The following is a 17,358-nucleotide window of genomic DNA, read 5'->3' as shown; positions in this document are numbered from 1 at the left end:
AGATTGTTTAGTAAGCCTTACACAAATCGAAATGCCTTTGGCATTCCTTTTGACTACATGATTTGTCATTATACGACTTTTGTTGCTTGGCTTGTGTTACACTACTTTTTGAGTTTATGGGGCGGTGTTTAATTGACAGTAGCTAGTAATCTTGGTCATCCGCTGCACTTTAAGAATGTTGACTTGTGTCTTGCAAGTGTTCTCAAGCCCACGGAGTTATCACTGAGAGCGACATTTTCTCACCATGTCGCGGAAAGTACGATTACCATAAGTTTGTGACCTTCTGCATATATTTGTTCTTCCATGAGTTTTTTACAGAGAGAGAACACTCCCCTATATATGCGCTGAAATGTTGTGACTGTAATCTTCATCGTTTCAATAAACAGTGGAGCACTCACATGACGGATCTCATAGCCATTTGAGAATTGCTACACAAACGGTCCACTCGTATGAAGATTGGACCTATTATATTTGGCGCATAGCATCGACAACTAGAATACATATCTACATTGCCCCAGCTGGTTGTCCTGAATCCGGCTTATGGTACTAGGCTTAACGACGAAGGGACTCCCTATAGTTACGGGACGTAGTTTTGCGTTTTATGCAAGTATTTTTTCTCGTGTGCGAAAATGTCTTGCAAATATAACGTTCTCTTGCTTAAACGTTATCCTCTCCGTCTGCTTTATTGAGATAGTTCCAGCGCTATCATTTGCAAAAGTGTAAGTCACGTTCGTCTATACCGTCTGTGGCGGTGTGGGTATACGTCGGTATCAAAGCTGGGTTTTCTTCATCCACAAGTACGTCCATTCCATAACGATCGCCATCTATATATTTTACTTATGTTCTCCGTTCAGCCTATGGCACTCCGCAATCTATGTCAGATTTCACGCCCTACAAAGGCCTCTGAGATTGATAAAGTATGTTCACAGATTTCGGAGGCCACAATAGATGACTTTCTAGCGCACGGTGTTCTCAAACGTTTGTTTGCATCGGGAACCTCGACGGCTTTTCCAGAGTGCAACGAAATCTTTAACTTTTACAGCGAAAGTTGTTATGAGATCACAACTCAGGTCCCGCGCAGCGCCGTATTTGTCTGCCGCCACCGGTGTCGGAAACCACATCGCGCAAAATTAGGGGAAAAAAAGACAGACCTACGCGAAAGGCGCCGCACAGTCATAGCGAGCGAAAGCTAGAAGAGCGGCCTTCCAGAGCCATTTATAAACACTCATTGAGTAACTGCTGCAAGAACACTTGCATGATGCCCTCTACGTCAATATAAATAAAAATTTTATAGTTTATAGGCTGGCATTTTATATGCTATTTTTCGTCATTCTTTGGAGAAGTGCAGTAGCCGCTGAACTACTGTAAGGAATTTTGTGCTATTCTTAGTGCAGTGGCTGACGACGATGAGGAATGACGCCTTAAGTGGATATGTACCACATTCGGTATAGCTGAACAAAAACAAGCTTCTGTAATGGGTTCGAGCATCGGGCGACCAACTCGTTACGCTATTCGCATTGTGCGACGACTGCATGTTCTTTCGCTGTTTTAAAACGCTCTATAAGTCGTATTAACGCGTTTGTTTTCCCGACATCAAGCCTAAATAAGGCAAGTTTGTCAACAAGTCCCAAGCACCAACGCTTCGTTTGCGGGCACACAATACATATGGCGGGCGATGCATGAAACATGCATTGTATTGTTCATGGGAGCCTTACGCGTCTCACGCAGCGGCAAGAAGGAGGGGACAAGGGCGGCGGGATATTAATGTATTATCATAAATTAGGACAACAGCAATGGCCTTATAGATTAAAGATATCAGGTCAACGTGGTGGCACTGGTTGCGCTAACAAAGAAGCGTCATCTTCTCACCTACGCCCCCCCCCCCCCTATCCTTGCTTATTACTCATTCCGTTCTTTTGTGTGTGTGTGTGTGTGTGTGTGTGTGTGTGTGTGTGTTTGTGTGTGTGTTTGTGTGTGTGCTGAGGTTCCCCGAGATTGGAATGTTCGAAAACTCCTGCTCTAGCGGAAATAAATGGCGTTGTGTGCTTTACAGTGATATTCTTAATGAGAAGAAGGAAATAACTGCAGTTCTAGTCTGTGCTGATGTTAGGACAGGCCATTTCGCGCCATGAATGATCGCATAAGTATGGCTTATTATTTTTTTCTGCACGGCGCCGTATTACTCAACGTTAGAACAACATAGCTGAACTCTGTGGATGAGATGAGTTACTGCAACAGTCACAATACAGCACAATTATTATTTTATCATGAGAAACTAAGTTGACAGCAATAGACCCTGCTCTTCTTCCAACGCACGTTTTGAAGCGGCACTCGGTTTATCACCCTCGTTGTGACGAAGCACCGTGAAACGCCAATAGGCAAGCTTGGCTGTGCAAGTGGGTCATGGAGCAAATCAAGAGTCGGTTTCTTTATTCCAAATGACCAGCCTTCACATCAAGTAACTGATTTCGCCGCGGCTATAAGCTGAGTTGAGTATTGACGCGAACCTTGAACCAGTGAACGGATACGTCCCCTTAAATCCGGTCCAATTAAAAGCAAATCAGGCCCACCTACATAGCCGCAGTCGGTTCTCAGTATGCCGAGCATCGCGCGAGTCCCCGAGTCGGCCCGTAAAAGCGTGCAGACGCATTATTGCCCTTATTTTTACTCCGAGCTCAAGGAGGGTTTGGTAATCCTCCCTGCATATATCCGTGATCCCATTCACCACGAATGCGTAAACACGACGCTGCCACCTGAAAGAATCAATACACCGAGGTCATAAAATATGGGGAAGGCGGGGGGGAAGAAGCAATGACTCGAGCAATGAAGCTGTGCCACTTTCTATGCTGCTATTTGGCCTATTGATCAAGTTGATGCTCATTTTGACTGCCGGGCGTAGACTGAAAAAAAAAATTAAGTAAAGAGTGTTACAGCCGTAGTAGGATATACTTGCCGGTCCTAAATTAGGGGTGTGTTAATAGTAAAATTTCCCCTGGAATTTCATTCAAATATAATAAGGCCGAATGTGGCCGAAAACGTCGAATATCGAATGGAAAATCTAATACCAAAGATTTTGTTGAACATTAAAAGAAAGGACAAAGAAGTGCAACCTGCTCATGTTTTCGAGCACATAACGGGGTGAGTAACTTCCACTGAAAGAATACGAATCGTTATGCAGAACTACAAGCTCTTCCATATGATCTTCCTTCAAACTTTATTGGCGTGATATTAAGGTGTTTCCTTCAGTTTAAAGCATGCGCTCACTGGGCGCCGAGTAGCAGGGATGAGAAGGTATAATAAAGCAATTTTGTCGATACTTGGATGAAGTACAGATCTAAGCGATTTCCACTGTTTCAAAAGATCATGTCTGCTTGAAGCAGGAGCTTATTCATGTGTTTTTTGAACTTTTTTTACAAGTTCTGAGATCAATACTGGTTAATTTTTGACGCTAGCAGTTCGACAGTCTCCAAGACCATTCACTGGCCTCTTCTGCTGAATCCATCATCTGCGGAAATTACGTAATATCTTTTAAATAATCATGTCCTCACCTCTGAACCAGTATATTGGCAAAAGGTTCAACGAAAGGCCTTCTGTAACGACGTTAGTTGAAGTTTATGTTACCTAACCCTAACAAAGTTACACCATTAGGCTTTGTCGCGCTCTAGATATTCGCCCAGTCAAATTATTCGAAACCTCGAATACTATTCTGAAGTGTAGTCAAAATATTCGTTCAAGTATTATACGATTCAAATTTGAAACTCGAATAATCACATGCCACTTCACGAAATATATACTGAAATTGAAGATACTCGTGGCTGAAAGACGAAGCACGGCGACACAAAAGTATGTACAATTTGCCGGAGAACACATAAGTGCAGATGTTTTATTCTGTCTAGACAGAATGCTATCGGCTTTTTTTTTGCCTAGCTTCTTACTTTTGAAAACTTGTTTGTTCCCTTATAGGTAATAATAAAAATAATACATGGAGTTTTACGCGCAAAACCACGACATGATTATCAGGGACGCCTGCAGTGGAAGGCTCCGGAAATCTTCACTATCGGGTGTTCTTTAAGGTGCACTTACATGGCACATTACACGGACCTCGTCCATATCGCCTCCATCAATATGCGACTCCCACGGCCGGGATCGAACCAGCAACTTTCGGGTCAGAAGCCGAGCACCCTATAACCACTGATCGATTCTTTAGAGTTTCTTCAAGTTCGCATAAGTGATTGTGAAATTCTAAAAAAACACCCCATGTTTTGTAGAGCAGTTTGTCATTGGCTCTTCTGTTTCCCAGTACTCCTTCCCCAGGGCAGGGTAGGTTACCTAATATTTGTTTACTGGTTAATCTCTCTGCCTTGTGGCTTCACATTTTGTTTTCTCACCTAATACACGCTTGTTTTCTTAACCTGTTTTAGTTACGGCTTTGTCAGGCAAGTTCTGCTTGCATTAATTTTTTTTACTATAGTGATACCGGAAACAAAAACGTGTACACCTGATTTAAATTGGTAACCAAAGGCACACTTTCGATTTCAATATAAACTGCGTCAACAGATGCGTCAAAGAAACGAAGTTAACGAAATGTAAACAAAACAATAGGCACAGTGAAATGCACATAAATTTCCCTTTCATAAAAGAATAATCAATTATGCATGAAGAATGAATGAATAAAATTAGCCTAGAAAAATTCGGGTCACTTGTTGTCCTACACCTCATTGCTAATACAAATATATATGTCGAGAATAATTGGGTGCAGTGATTCGATCAAGTTCACAAGAATATAATGGAATGAGCTCATGCGAAATGGGGTAAGTGTACATCCTCAGGAGAGGCGGTCGTCCCTCAGTGGACATAAGATAATTTGATTAATACGTGGGGTTTAACGTCCCAAAACCACCATATGATTATGAGAGACGCTGTAGTGAAGGGCTCCGGAAATTTAGACCACCTGGGGTTCTTCCAAATCTGAGCACACGGGCCTACAGCATTTTTGCCTCCATTGAAAATGCAGCCGCTACAGCCAAAATTTGATCCCGCGACCTGCGGGTGAGCGGCCGAGTACATTATAGCAACAAGACTACGGCGGCGGGGCGTGGGCATAAGATAGGCTGCAGCTTTTACTAGAGCTGTGCGCGGACATAATTTTGAAGTCTATGTCTGGCTCTAGCTACCATTGAATGGCCGCCCGAGTGCGACACTAAGGGGATTTGAGCCCATCCGCTACAATGTGACGTACCAAAAATGCGGCAGATCTCACATACCTTGGAAATTGATCTTGTGCGAACCATGCGTTTGGGAAGAAACTGTCTTTTTTACTTTTATTGAGCGAAACACTACGAACCGCTGCTAAAGATATGTACAGAAGCACGCATAGTCCTAGGTTAAACGCCCACATATGTTTTATATATACAACAGCAACATGGATATTAGCAACACCAGAAGCGGTAAACTAATATGAAGCGCTGGTGCTTGCAAGGATGGCAGCCTTTGCTGAACACTGCGAACTGCTACATTAATAAACTTCAGCTGATGGCACCTAAGAGTAACTGACATTAATCTGAAGTGAAGCCTGTATCGGAGGAGTACATATGTAACGTTTACAAAATTTGATAGCATGCACTGAAACCAGAATTTATGCGTGGAAACTTGTGAAAGTTGGTAGCACATAACTGAACATACGAATAGCGCAACCTATAAAAGTATACTTCCAGCTTAACTACGGAAGCAGTAAGCAAAAATAGAAAAGAACCGTGATGATAGAATACATGTTTTGCGAACATTAGGGTCTATTTAAAAAGTAGTTCCGAGACCCGGTGTGGCCATGTGGTAGAATGATTCTATTGCCGCGCAGGATGCTGGGTTTTGATTCCTGCGGCAACCCTGACATTTATTCTTTGCATTTGTCGAGTCAATGCTCCCGATTTCAGCTTTTTTTAACGCTGACACTTTAGATTTCCCTTGTCTGTTCTTGCTGTTCCTGGGTAGATATAAACTGTCAATAACTTGTGGCGCATACCCACATACCTGTGGCACATACCCGCCTAAATATATGTGCCACAAGTTTGATGGAAGATGTTTGACGACATACGTGACAGGATTGTGACATTATTTGCGTCATGATCAGCGAGTCGTATTCGTCGAACCATCTTGCCTTCCCTAATTCGAGTTTACCCCAAATCGAGGGTTGATCATGAGACACTCCGACGTAGGCGGCTAGATAGAAAGATAGATATATAGAGAGATAGATATATAGATAGATAGGTATATAGATAGATAGATAGATAGATAGATATATACATACATACATACATACATACATACATACATACATACATACATACATACATACATACATACATAGACAGATAGATAGATAGATGCTCACAGTGCATGCAGTATGCAAAGAAATGCTTTGAATTTAATACCAAGCTATGCAGTGATTCCGACATTAAGTGCCATGCTCCTGTAACGTACATCCCGCCGAACTGAAGCTCTCCTCCCTGTTGGCATTGGCAACCGGAATCACAAATATTTTTTCCCAAGAAAAGTAAGCTTGGAAGACTGCTTGTTCCCCCAGAAGTTTAGTGTCTGAGATGCAGGACAGGAGGATGATTGCGTAGATAAATAATCCCAAAGGTGATCTTGTGTGCTCCTTGCTAGGTGCTTAAAAAATTCTGGCACAGCGTCTATATGTTTGGTTTGATGTGGGATTTTTAGCTGGTCCGGCCCACCTGATGCTCGACATGAGTAGCCCGAGCCGGGCCCGAGATGAGAAGACATGGGCCTACCCAGCCCTGCCACGGGCCGAGCCGCGTTCGGTCTTTCGGGCTACCCGGAGCCCGTGCATACCTCCAGCTTTTACTACCGAATAAGCAATTAGCCTAGGTGCAAACAACAGTGTTCTTCAGAATATAGTTTATTCAATTCAGACTATTGCCGGTTGACTGTCACTCCAACAACCCACATGCACCATTCACACGAACGCACACTAAAAAAAATCCGATAAGGGCTCTGACTTGGGCAGGTTGTTAAAAATGCATAACATCGAATGGGCAGCGCACAAGACAATGCGACAGAAGATAGAGATGTAGACTAACTTGAAAGTTGATTGATTGATTTGTGGGGTTTAACGTCCCAAAACCACCATATGATTATGAGAGACGCCGTAGTGGAGGGCTCCGGAAATTTCGACCACCTCGGGTTCTTTAACGTGCGCCCAAATCTGAGCACACGGGCCTACAACATTTCCGCCTCCATCGGAAATGCAGCCGCCGCAGCCAGGATTCGATCCCGCGATCTGCGGGTCAGCAGCCGAGTACCTTAGCCACTAGACCACCGCGGCGGGGCAGACTAACTTGAAAGTACGTTTATTGTGAAACACGTGAGAATATATGCTATTACAAATCACAACCTCAAGCATCATGCTCATGTCATAAAAATAATAAGAAATATTTTACAATGGCAACAAATACCACTCGTACTACACTCATAAAATACGGCAGGTGTCGCCAACAATGGCACACAAATGAACAAAAAATAACTAATAATAAAAAATAAAACTTGACGCCACAGTAATCCACTCATTTTTAAAACAACATTCCACAAATCACACGTCATACACACTTTTTTATTCCAAGGGCGGCATCATGTAAGCACACTTCAACTTCAACCCTAATGCTGACGGTATTATGAGGAGTGCAGTAATACGAAGCTATACGGTAAGTAATGATAATTTCTTATCGTGTAGGTGTACAGATAGCTGGCTTACGCACATGAAGCCTTGCCTCTGGATAACGCAAGCCTCAGCTGTTTCACAAGGTAAGTGCACCCTGTGAAGGAATAAAACAGAAGATAATAATATTAATAGGTGGGGGTTTACGTCCCAAAACCACGACATGATCATGAGAGACGCCGTAGTAGAAGACTGTGGAAGTTTGAACCATCTGGTGTTCTTTAACGTGCGCTGACATCTCACAGAACACGGGCCTCTACTCTACCATTTCACCTCCATTGATATGCGACCACCGCGGCCGGGTTTGCACCCGCGACCCTCAAGGGTGAGTAACCGAACACCGTAGCCACTGTTCCACCGACGCAGAAAGAACAGGAGTCATTTTAAACAGTGCATTGCAACCTCACTGATGGCAACGCAAGGCCAAATTGAACGGCGAAGCACATTTTCACATTTTAAGGAGCTGTGCTGCTCGCACAGAAGAATGTTCACAGCGGCCCACGTAATATTTCTGCTGGGAGAATAAAATATAGGATATGAACAATTTATTATTATTATTATTATTATTATTATTATTATTATTATTATTACTGTTATTGTTGTATCAATTCTTTTTACTGTTGTTAATCAAACTGCTGATATATTGCCTTCCAAGCAATAGGCATCGTTCGCCACGTTATCATGTTGCGTAGTATACAATCCTGTCATTTCGAAATGAGATGAAAATGTCTCCTGAAGCCACAGAACACGCTGCTGTTTATTTTTCTCAGGCAATACAGCTTGAGAAGAACAGTTTCTGATTAAAAACGAGTGGACGAAAATGGAGTAGCCATGCGCGTTCTTCCCTAGCAAAGTCTCAGTTGTTTCAGAGTAAGCAGACGCTTGGGGTTTCGAAATTTAAGCTTCGGTGGGCTTCGGAAGCGCACATTTTTCAGATTCGTCTGCTTCCAAGCAGGCTTGATCAGGAAATAAAGCACCTTACTATATTGTCGTAACACCGAAAGTTGAAAGCATTTTCGTGTAAGGAGGGCTCAATGAAGACTGAGCACGGAACTATCAGTTACATTAGGAGGCTCTTTATTATTATGACATTCTGGTTCAATAAGTTCCGAGCTCCATGGATGTAGCGGCAGAAAAAAAAAGTAGTCGACGTATATCAAACAAACTGAAATATGGACGGGAGAGAAATGTTTCTGAATAATATATGACGCAACACATTCTCGTGAAAAAAAAAAAAAACGAGGCCCCACCACGGTGGTCTAGTGGCTAAGGTACTCGGCTGCTGACCCGCACATCGCGGCATTGAATCCCGGCTGCGGTGGCTGCATTTCCGATGAAGGCGGATATGTTGTAGGCCCGTGTGCTCTGATTTGGGTGCACGTTAAAGTACCTCAGGTGGTCAAAATTTCCGGAGGCCACCACTACGGCGTTTCTCATAACCATATAGTGGTTTTGGGACGTTAAACTCCACATATAAATCAATCAATCGATCAAAAATATAAGAAAAACAGCAAAATACAAATATCCGATGGTTAGAAGGCTCCTGAAGAAAAGCATAGCGCAAGGTAGACGGGATCAAAATGTGAGCGAAACCTGCAATTAGGTCTTCACTATAAAGTTAACAAAATATCTGCTGTTCGCAGTCCTTTCAAGGCCACCATCCACGACAAAAGTTCATCGTAATGTAAAGAAGCATGGTTGCTGCACACTGCAAGCGGATTCGAAGACTACACATGGCAACCGACAAAATTTTAATAGCAGCAGTTATTCCGACAGCAAGTACAGTCCTGATCAAAAGTTACCAAGCCACGCTTACATAGAAATACATAGGATAGTGGCCTGCAAACTTTGACCCCCCACCACTTTGTACAGGGCTGCCTATCGCGACACAGAGTTAGCCCTGATTTACCATAAGTCATGCGCTCAAGCAATATTCTCATAAGCAATAACGATTTGATTGCATATATGAATTATTACATAAGGCCCGGTTATGGCCGGCTTTTAAAATGTTTCTCGTTTTTGTATATCGTGACAACAACAACAACAACAACAACAACAACAACAACAACAACAACAACAACAACAACAACAACAACAACAACAACAAATACAACAACAAAAATGGCTAAGGCTCAAAGAGGACGGGGATGAAGTGGAGACAATACCTTGGTATATCCTTCAGTGAATATTCCTTTCATGAACCTGCTATCTAAAAAAAAGCCCTGTGGAAATAACGAGGTCATGAAACGTCAATTGCACCAATCCAACCATATTTATAAATGTTACACTTTCACATAGTTACTTTAGTAAATCGTTAAAGATGCAGAACAGCAAGACTACAGTCTATTATGGCGGCACCGAAATCCATGCGTAAAGTAGTCTATAGTATAGTTACCCACTCAAACTGCAAGACACAAGAAGCACCACCTCCATCTGTTCAAACAGACAAAAAACGAAATGAGCAATGAAGAGCCGCTTGCTAAACCAGGTTTGGTAACGCATGGCTGGCACGGCACGTCAGGCAGCCCATTCCGTTTGCAATGTCTGAAGACGAAGTGGTGCAGAAAAGAAATTGAGGATCCGTTTCACTTTGTGAAGGTGGATAACACGTCAAGCGATTTAAGCTATGACGAAGAACCAGGGGCGTAGCGCGATCAATTTTTCGGGAGAGGGGTGGGGGATTCCTTGATTTCAGGAGTCATTTTTCTCTGTCTATGCTATGGCCAAAATAATTATTTCTTTTTTTTTTGGGAGGGGGGGGGGGAGAAGGGCCCCGGACTTGGTGTGCCACCCATTGGCTAAGTCGCTACGTCAAGCTAATGTCATTTCGAACCGTAGCCGATCGCACACGCTGCGGCTTTGCTCCGTTTAATTTTTTCGTCTGAGCAGTATGCACACCTGTCGCTACATGCGTCGTATTGACTAGCTTGCCCACACACGAGCGTTTCGTTGAAGGCAATTAATTGAACTTTGCCACCTGCGCTTTCATGTAGAAGGGATGAGCAGTGAGGTCTGCCTGATTTTTGTGGCACTTACCTGCGCGATGAGTTCTTGCTCACAAACAAATGAATGAATCCATTAGTAATTTACAGCTTCACTGTAAAAACTAGCACTAAATTAAAAAAATGCTCCCTTTCACAGAAATACCTACCTCTAATGAGACATTTAAGGTCATAGGCGTAAATACATCTACGCAAGTTGCAGCATTATTGACCAAAGCACGTGACTTGGAAAATGGCATTCATTGTCGACCTCATAACTTCATCACGAGAAGTGATTGATTGATATGTGGGGTTTAACGTCCCAAAACCACCATATGATTATGAGAGACGCCGTAGTGGAGGGCTCCGGAAATTTCGACCACCTCGGGTTCTTTAACGTGCGCCCAAATCTGAGCACACGGGCCTACAACATTTCCGCCTCCATCGGAAATGCAGCCGCCGCAGCCAGGATTCGATCCCGCGATCTGCGGGTCAGCAGCCGAGTACCTTAGCCACTAGACCACCGCGGCGGGGCCCATCACAAGAAGTGCACTGCGAGGCGAAAGAAAAGAAAACAAATAACGAAAGCATGGCTGGTCATGTGAAGGTGACGCGTTTCTGTGGCACTTGTAATAAATGAAACCCAAAAAAGAGGCCAATTTTCAATCCTACTTTGACACCATGTTGCAAATGTTCCAAATTCTTCATAACAAGCTGCATAATTGTTGAACAGGACAATGCCACCTGTAAACAGTTGGTTGTTTACGGGAAACAGTCGACAATCAATGCCTTTTCAGCCGTTCTCAGGCCATTTGTTTCGTTAGTTTTTCCAGTTTTTTCTTTGTTATGCGGGGACTTAAGGGGTAACTGTGCAGTCTATATAGAATATTTGCGCAGACACTCACGTATCCACCATGTGCTCCTTGTCTATGCAATGTATCTATGACTTCGGGCATCTCTGTTGATTCAAATACAGTTTCGTAATTAATACGATGCACAAAAAAAAGAGATTTTACTGAGTAAATTTATCTATTAAGATAATAATGACATGGATATGATTTGTTTTTGATTGCTCCTCCCGGAATTCACCCTGTTCTGCAGATTAGTATAATAGGGTTTCTGTAGAAAAACCTTCCTGACCCTACTCGAAGTCTATCAATATTTTGTGAAGTACTCAACTACATCATTCAACGAACTTCCTCAATTTTCCCGAGATTATCATTTTTAATATCACAACTTTTTCTTCTCGTTTATCAGCGTTTCAAGTTCAGACAGTCTGATCACTTGAGTTGAAAATTTTATGTCTTATCGCTTCTTCATTAGACCCTTTATTACTTGGGAAAGTTTCCTAGCAGTACGCTGTTTGAGTGTCTCGCGTTTTTTTGCTCACTAACATGTGAAAATCGCGAAGCCTATACATACTACTGCCTTCATCGGACACGTACATAGACCAGTTCGGATATTTGCCAGGTCCTCCGGTGTCTGCAGCGGCCACGTCCATGAAGAGGACGGGCCCTTACTGCGACAGCGAAGACACTGAAGTCAACTCACTTCCAAGTGAGGGGTGATTTACAAGAATTTTGAAGTTCTGACGAGCCGTAAGGCAAAGTGACGTAACATCAGGGATTCCTCATCACCGATTACACCGAATGAAGAAGGGTCGTGCAAGCCAGAGACTTACGCCATCACTTTCGTTCCTATTGAACCCAACGGCAACATAAATCGCCTCAACAAGCAATCTGTTTCGGTGCAGCTCGATGGGCTGGTGTCAGGTGAAATATTGGATATCCCAATGAAGCCGCGCAATAACGTCATGGTGATTGATGTTTCGCGCGGAACTTCACTGAACACACTACGAAGTGTGTTCAGAGAAGGATTGAATCACCGTGTACTCCTACATCTCAGTGGGTACTAACGTCGTCACCGGCGTCATATACGACGCTGGCGCTGCGATTTCAAGCTCTGACTTGTGTGGCCTCGTCAAACCAGCTAGCGAATATACCACCATCACCAAGTTTGCTCGTCTGAGTACCTCATGGTGCGTGAAAATGGATTGAAAGGCCAGCTCTCTACCTTCCTGTGTAAAGGTGGGCCACTTCCTACATTCGGCAAAACCTTTTGTGCCAGAACCACTGCAATGCCACGACTGCATGAAACAAGGTCATGTCAGAACCGTATGAGAGAATAGGCGATTAAGTTGTCGCTGCGCCGAAGTCCATCGCACTGACAATTCTAAAGCTGATGTCCTGAAATGTTCCAATTGCAATGAACATCACAAAGCCTCCTCACTAGAGTGACCAAAAATGAAAAGAGAAATCACTATAATTAAATAAATGGCAGAGGACTATCGTCTATCCGTCAATCCAGTAGCCAGTGAATACAACATATCGAGATTTTGACCATTCTCATTTGCTCATTCAATATCTTAATAGAACTGTTATACTTATTCGCAATCCTCACCAAATGTCGAAGCACTGGCTTTCCACATATGTATGATCGGTATCTATACTATATACTCATTAATTCTGTAGAGCCCCGCTAAGCTAGCATCACTCGAATATTTCGTGAATTGATTATTTTCAGATTATGCTTCCGGAGGTGGGCGATCATTCTCAATTCGGAGATTACTGACACAACAGTCAGTGAGGACTTATAATAATGTGTCACTGCAAGAGCCACAAGGAATGTATAATTGACAGATTTAAGTAGGAACGTTAATTTCTATGACCGTAATAAAATTTCTTGATTACTGCAGGACGTTTCTTATCTTGTTCTATCTAGACTGGCAAAGCCTCTTCATATCACTGATATCTTCTTGCTGGTTTCACGCACTGCAATAAAACAGGAAATCAGAGCCACTGCAATGACGAGAGGGAAGAGGACAGAGAGCCAAGGATAACTAAGCGTGCTGCTAGCGTATAACAGAAACTAGTGGTACGTGAGCGCTTCGGCACTCGTACATTCATCACGCCTTTAAAAAAATGCAAGCTCTCAGGAGACCCGACGCAGAAAATGGCCCGCTAACCTTTCGGCGTGCGGGTCTGTGCTTTCTTTATTTCCCACCGTTTAACCTGCCCCTCTAGTCGGCTTGACCTGCCGTAATCCCGTTCATGCGCAATCTCCGGTGACCTAGTACCATCGGTCGGTGCTTTATCAGGTGCTAAGCTGCTCACGTGCTTGACTGAATTTCCTAGAGTATAGGCGTCTGCTCACATAAAAAGAAAGAGAACGGTAGCACGCGAGTGTCCGCTTTAACGCTTTCGCCACTTACACGTATCGGTAAACCATCTCACCTAGTTGTCATTCCTCGAGCGATAGACTCGGTCGGCGTACGGGGTCGATAATAAAGACTCTGTCGTTTTGTGACAAGTTTGACACGTTTTGTTGAATAGAGATAACGTACAAGGCACTGACGTCAGTAGCAGTATATAAGCAGCGACTCAACACTGCAAAGAGCATCCACCGCAGACAGGATTCACTGAGACTTTTCAGCAACCAGCTCAAACTTCCAGTCACCATGAAGGCCATTGTAAGTGAGCAGCATTGGCTAGACAGAGATTAGAGTGATGCAGATGGGTGTATTTACATCTCATAACTTAGCAGGACTTTCGGAGCACCATGAAGGGTTAAGAAAAAAAAAGAAAAAAAAAGAACACTTGTGGCATTCGTATGCGAAGAATTTTATTTAGGTGTTGAAAAAATTCGTAAACAAGGGTTGTGTACTCGAGCAACGTATCAATTTCAAATTTTTCTGAATTCGCCGATCGCAAGCTTCTATTTCCTCCTTTCTGGAGTTTTTTAAGAGTATTCAATTTCGTTAGTTGTTTGAAGAGGTGGAAAGATGAAAAATACAATGGTTTATAGTTACCCCGCTGCGAGTAGCTATATATAATGACACGATAAATGAAGAGTTATTCAATGTCTAGAAATAAATAAAAGTAATAGTTCATTATACTTCAGGGCATGCGTTAAAAAGAGCCAAGCTGAGGTAGTCCGTAAGAAATTACTTCAGCCACGAACCATTCATTAGCCAATAAAATTGACAAATAATACTTGCGTGCAAATAGCTTTGTGAACTTGGTTCCAGTTGCTCAAGTGCTACAGGGCTTTCTTTTCTTGAATATATATGAAATTCTGAACGAGTTTTGCTTCTTGAAAAATGTTACGGCTAAGCAAACGATGGCGCTGAGAATATGAGAATAACTAGGAATACCTGATAAAGAAACACAAGTCTCTATGCAACCTTATGCGAATTGTTCGAAGTTTGTACATTATAGCAGGAAGACTTAAAGTCTGCTCGTTTTGTGCATCATCGTTCTCACGCATGTTTGTTAGAAGGACAGTGCTAGTGTTCGCAGGCATAGAAAGCAACGTCGTTGAGAGTGTGCTTCCACAGAGCAGAGTTGTTCGAGTCCCTTGATGATGATAATAAAGAAGGCAAAACCACCCATAACCTAGCCAACTGTAGCATATTGAGAGTGTAGTTGTGCCAAGTTATTTAAATATTTCTATTAAACGTGTTTTAGACCTTGAAGCTAAGGGCATGCAGTAAGAAATGAGTGTATGCATCACTGCCTCTCCCTTCTTAAAGAGAATGAGGGTGGGGTTTGGGATGCAAGAGTTCGGAACATGAGAATATTAGTGTGGTATGTCACACTCACAAGTAAACTGCCTGCTCGTGTTTTCATCTACTGTAACTTCGAAGAATTCTCTGGCTATACATTTGCTAGGTAGAACCAGACCATTAGCATTCTTCTGTAGTTGATTGTTGCCGTTCATTTAAATAACTTTTAGTCGATCTGCAGGAGACCTAAATCAATATACATCACACAAAGTAAATGAATGTACCACTTGCTAGTTTGTGTGCAGAAAATCAGCTTGAAATAACACGGGAAGCGTAAGTGTGCAACAAGGAGTCAGACCGTGATTGAACGAATTTGCAAACCTACCATGTATTTGTGCCGCCATTTCTTTTCCACAGGGTCTCATCGCTACCCTAGCAGTCGTCCTCACCTTCGCAAGCGCAGGCTATCTGGGAGGCTACGGTGGACTCGGTTATGGTGGCCTCGGCTTCGGTGGCGGCTATGGTTTGGGCTACGGCGGCTACGGCTTGGGCTATGGCGGCTACGGTGGTTACGGCGGTTACGGTGGCTATGGAGGTTACGGTGGTTATGGCGGTTACGGTGGCTACGGTGGCTACGGTGGCTACGGCGGCTACGGCGGCTACGGCGGCTATGGCTACAAGGGTTAATTACTGAAGAAAACAAAGGGATCGAAAGAAGGACAGTTCAAATGCTTGTCACAACGTTGCGAAAAAATACCAAGGAAGCCAATGAGGCTACAAGACGGGTAATAAAGTTCTCTAAACAAGTAAAGCTATGCGTTCCCTTTTTCTTTATTTAGCGTGTAGCAAAAGACAGCAAATGCCGTCAATTACGAAGTTGTGTGAGTGCCCGATGAGTGCCATACTTTGGCAAGGCTGCTATAGGGCATTCTTTGAAAACAAACTTCGAGTTGGGAAATGATGGCCCTTTCTGCCTCTTCATGAACTTACCAAGACAGTTGCAATGCTGCATTCGTAACACCTGAACACAGAGGCAAAAAAACTGCATAGGTTTTAAAGATGATTACTGCATAGATTTTCAGAACTGAAATGCATTGGCATCTCAATGAAAAGGACATTTTATAATGACTTTACCATGGCTAAATAAAAAGCCATATACCATTTGCATAGGACAGTTTAATCATGTGAATCATGACATACTTTGGAAGAGAAAACGCGTCAAGCGCACTCAACTATGAAACATCAGGAATAGTTAGGTTTTATGACCAAGGGGCTAATTTCCAAAGCTTTGCGTTCGTAAGAGATTCTCTTTATTTGACAGGAAGTTTTGCTAATGTCACATCAAGCATCAAGGCTTGTCAATACTATTTCGCGAACAATTAGAGAATTTAAGATTATTGAAGAGTGACCTAGTACTGTGCAAAAATATCGATAGATGTTGGACGAGCGCAATACATAAAGAAAAGCGACAGAAGATTGGGATTGTCGCGAAACTGATTGTGTTGGCACTATATTTCGATTAAGCCGTTTCTCATCTTTCATTTTCGTATATAAGCAACACAAAAGAGGAGCCTGATACAGTCTTCTGCGTGACCATGAGTTAGTATGAGGTAACCATTAGCGGCGTGTTGTGTGTAGCACAATTAATGCGGCTAATAAAGCGCGGAGCTCGCTGCCCGCGGACGTATGGTCGCAGCCGTCAGTGTCCCCGTTGGCTCGGGTTAGGCTGCGCATGGCGCAGCTGAGGTGGCGCAGAGCCACAGCGTTGGAGCGAGCAGTCCGGGCCTAGCTATCAGCGGAGGCGGTGACAGCCCGAGTTCCTTGAACCCTGCCCGCTCAAGGTTGGCGGGGCCGAGCGGCGTGCTGGCGGCTGTCGAATGCATGGCGGGATTCACGTGGAGCGACCAGGAGACGTACGAGCTGATCCGCATCTCTGGGCTGCGGATCGAGACCTGCTCGATGGGACGTCCCGGAACAACAAGGTGTACGAGAGCATGGCCGCGCAGATGCGCAGCCTGGGCTACCTGCGCACCGCGCTCCAGGTCAAGGAGAAGTTGAAGCGACTTCGCAAGGACTAC

At 43.5% G+C, this 17,358-nt stretch overlaps 1 protein-coding gene across 1 annotated transcript; it reads left to right on the top strand.

Moving 5' to 3' along the window:
- The first annotated feature begins 14,145 nt into the window (after positions 1–14,145).
- On the top strand, positions 14,146–16,091 carry LOC119175576 (uncharacterized). Its single transcript, XM_075881356.1, has 2 exons — positions 14,146–14,245; positions 15,698–16,091. Exons 1-2 carry the CDS (start codon positions 14,234–14,236, stop codon positions 15,965–15,967), a joined length of 282 nt encoding a protein of 93 aa, XP_075737471.1. The 5' UTR covers positions 14,146–14,233; the 3' UTR covers positions 15,968–16,091.
- The last annotated feature ends 1,267 nt before the right edge of the window (positions 16,092–17,358 follow it).

This window comes from Rhipicephalus microplus, chromosome X, assembly GCF_043290135.1.
Source record: "Rhipicephalus microplus isolate Deutch F79 chromosome X, USDA_Rmic, whole genome shotgun sequence".
NCBI classification, from domain to species: Eukaryota; Metazoa; Arthropoda; class Arachnida; order Ixodida; family Ixodidae; genus Rhipicephalus; species Rhipicephalus microplus.
This window is presented reverse-complemented; position numbering and strand designations above follow the sequence as displayed.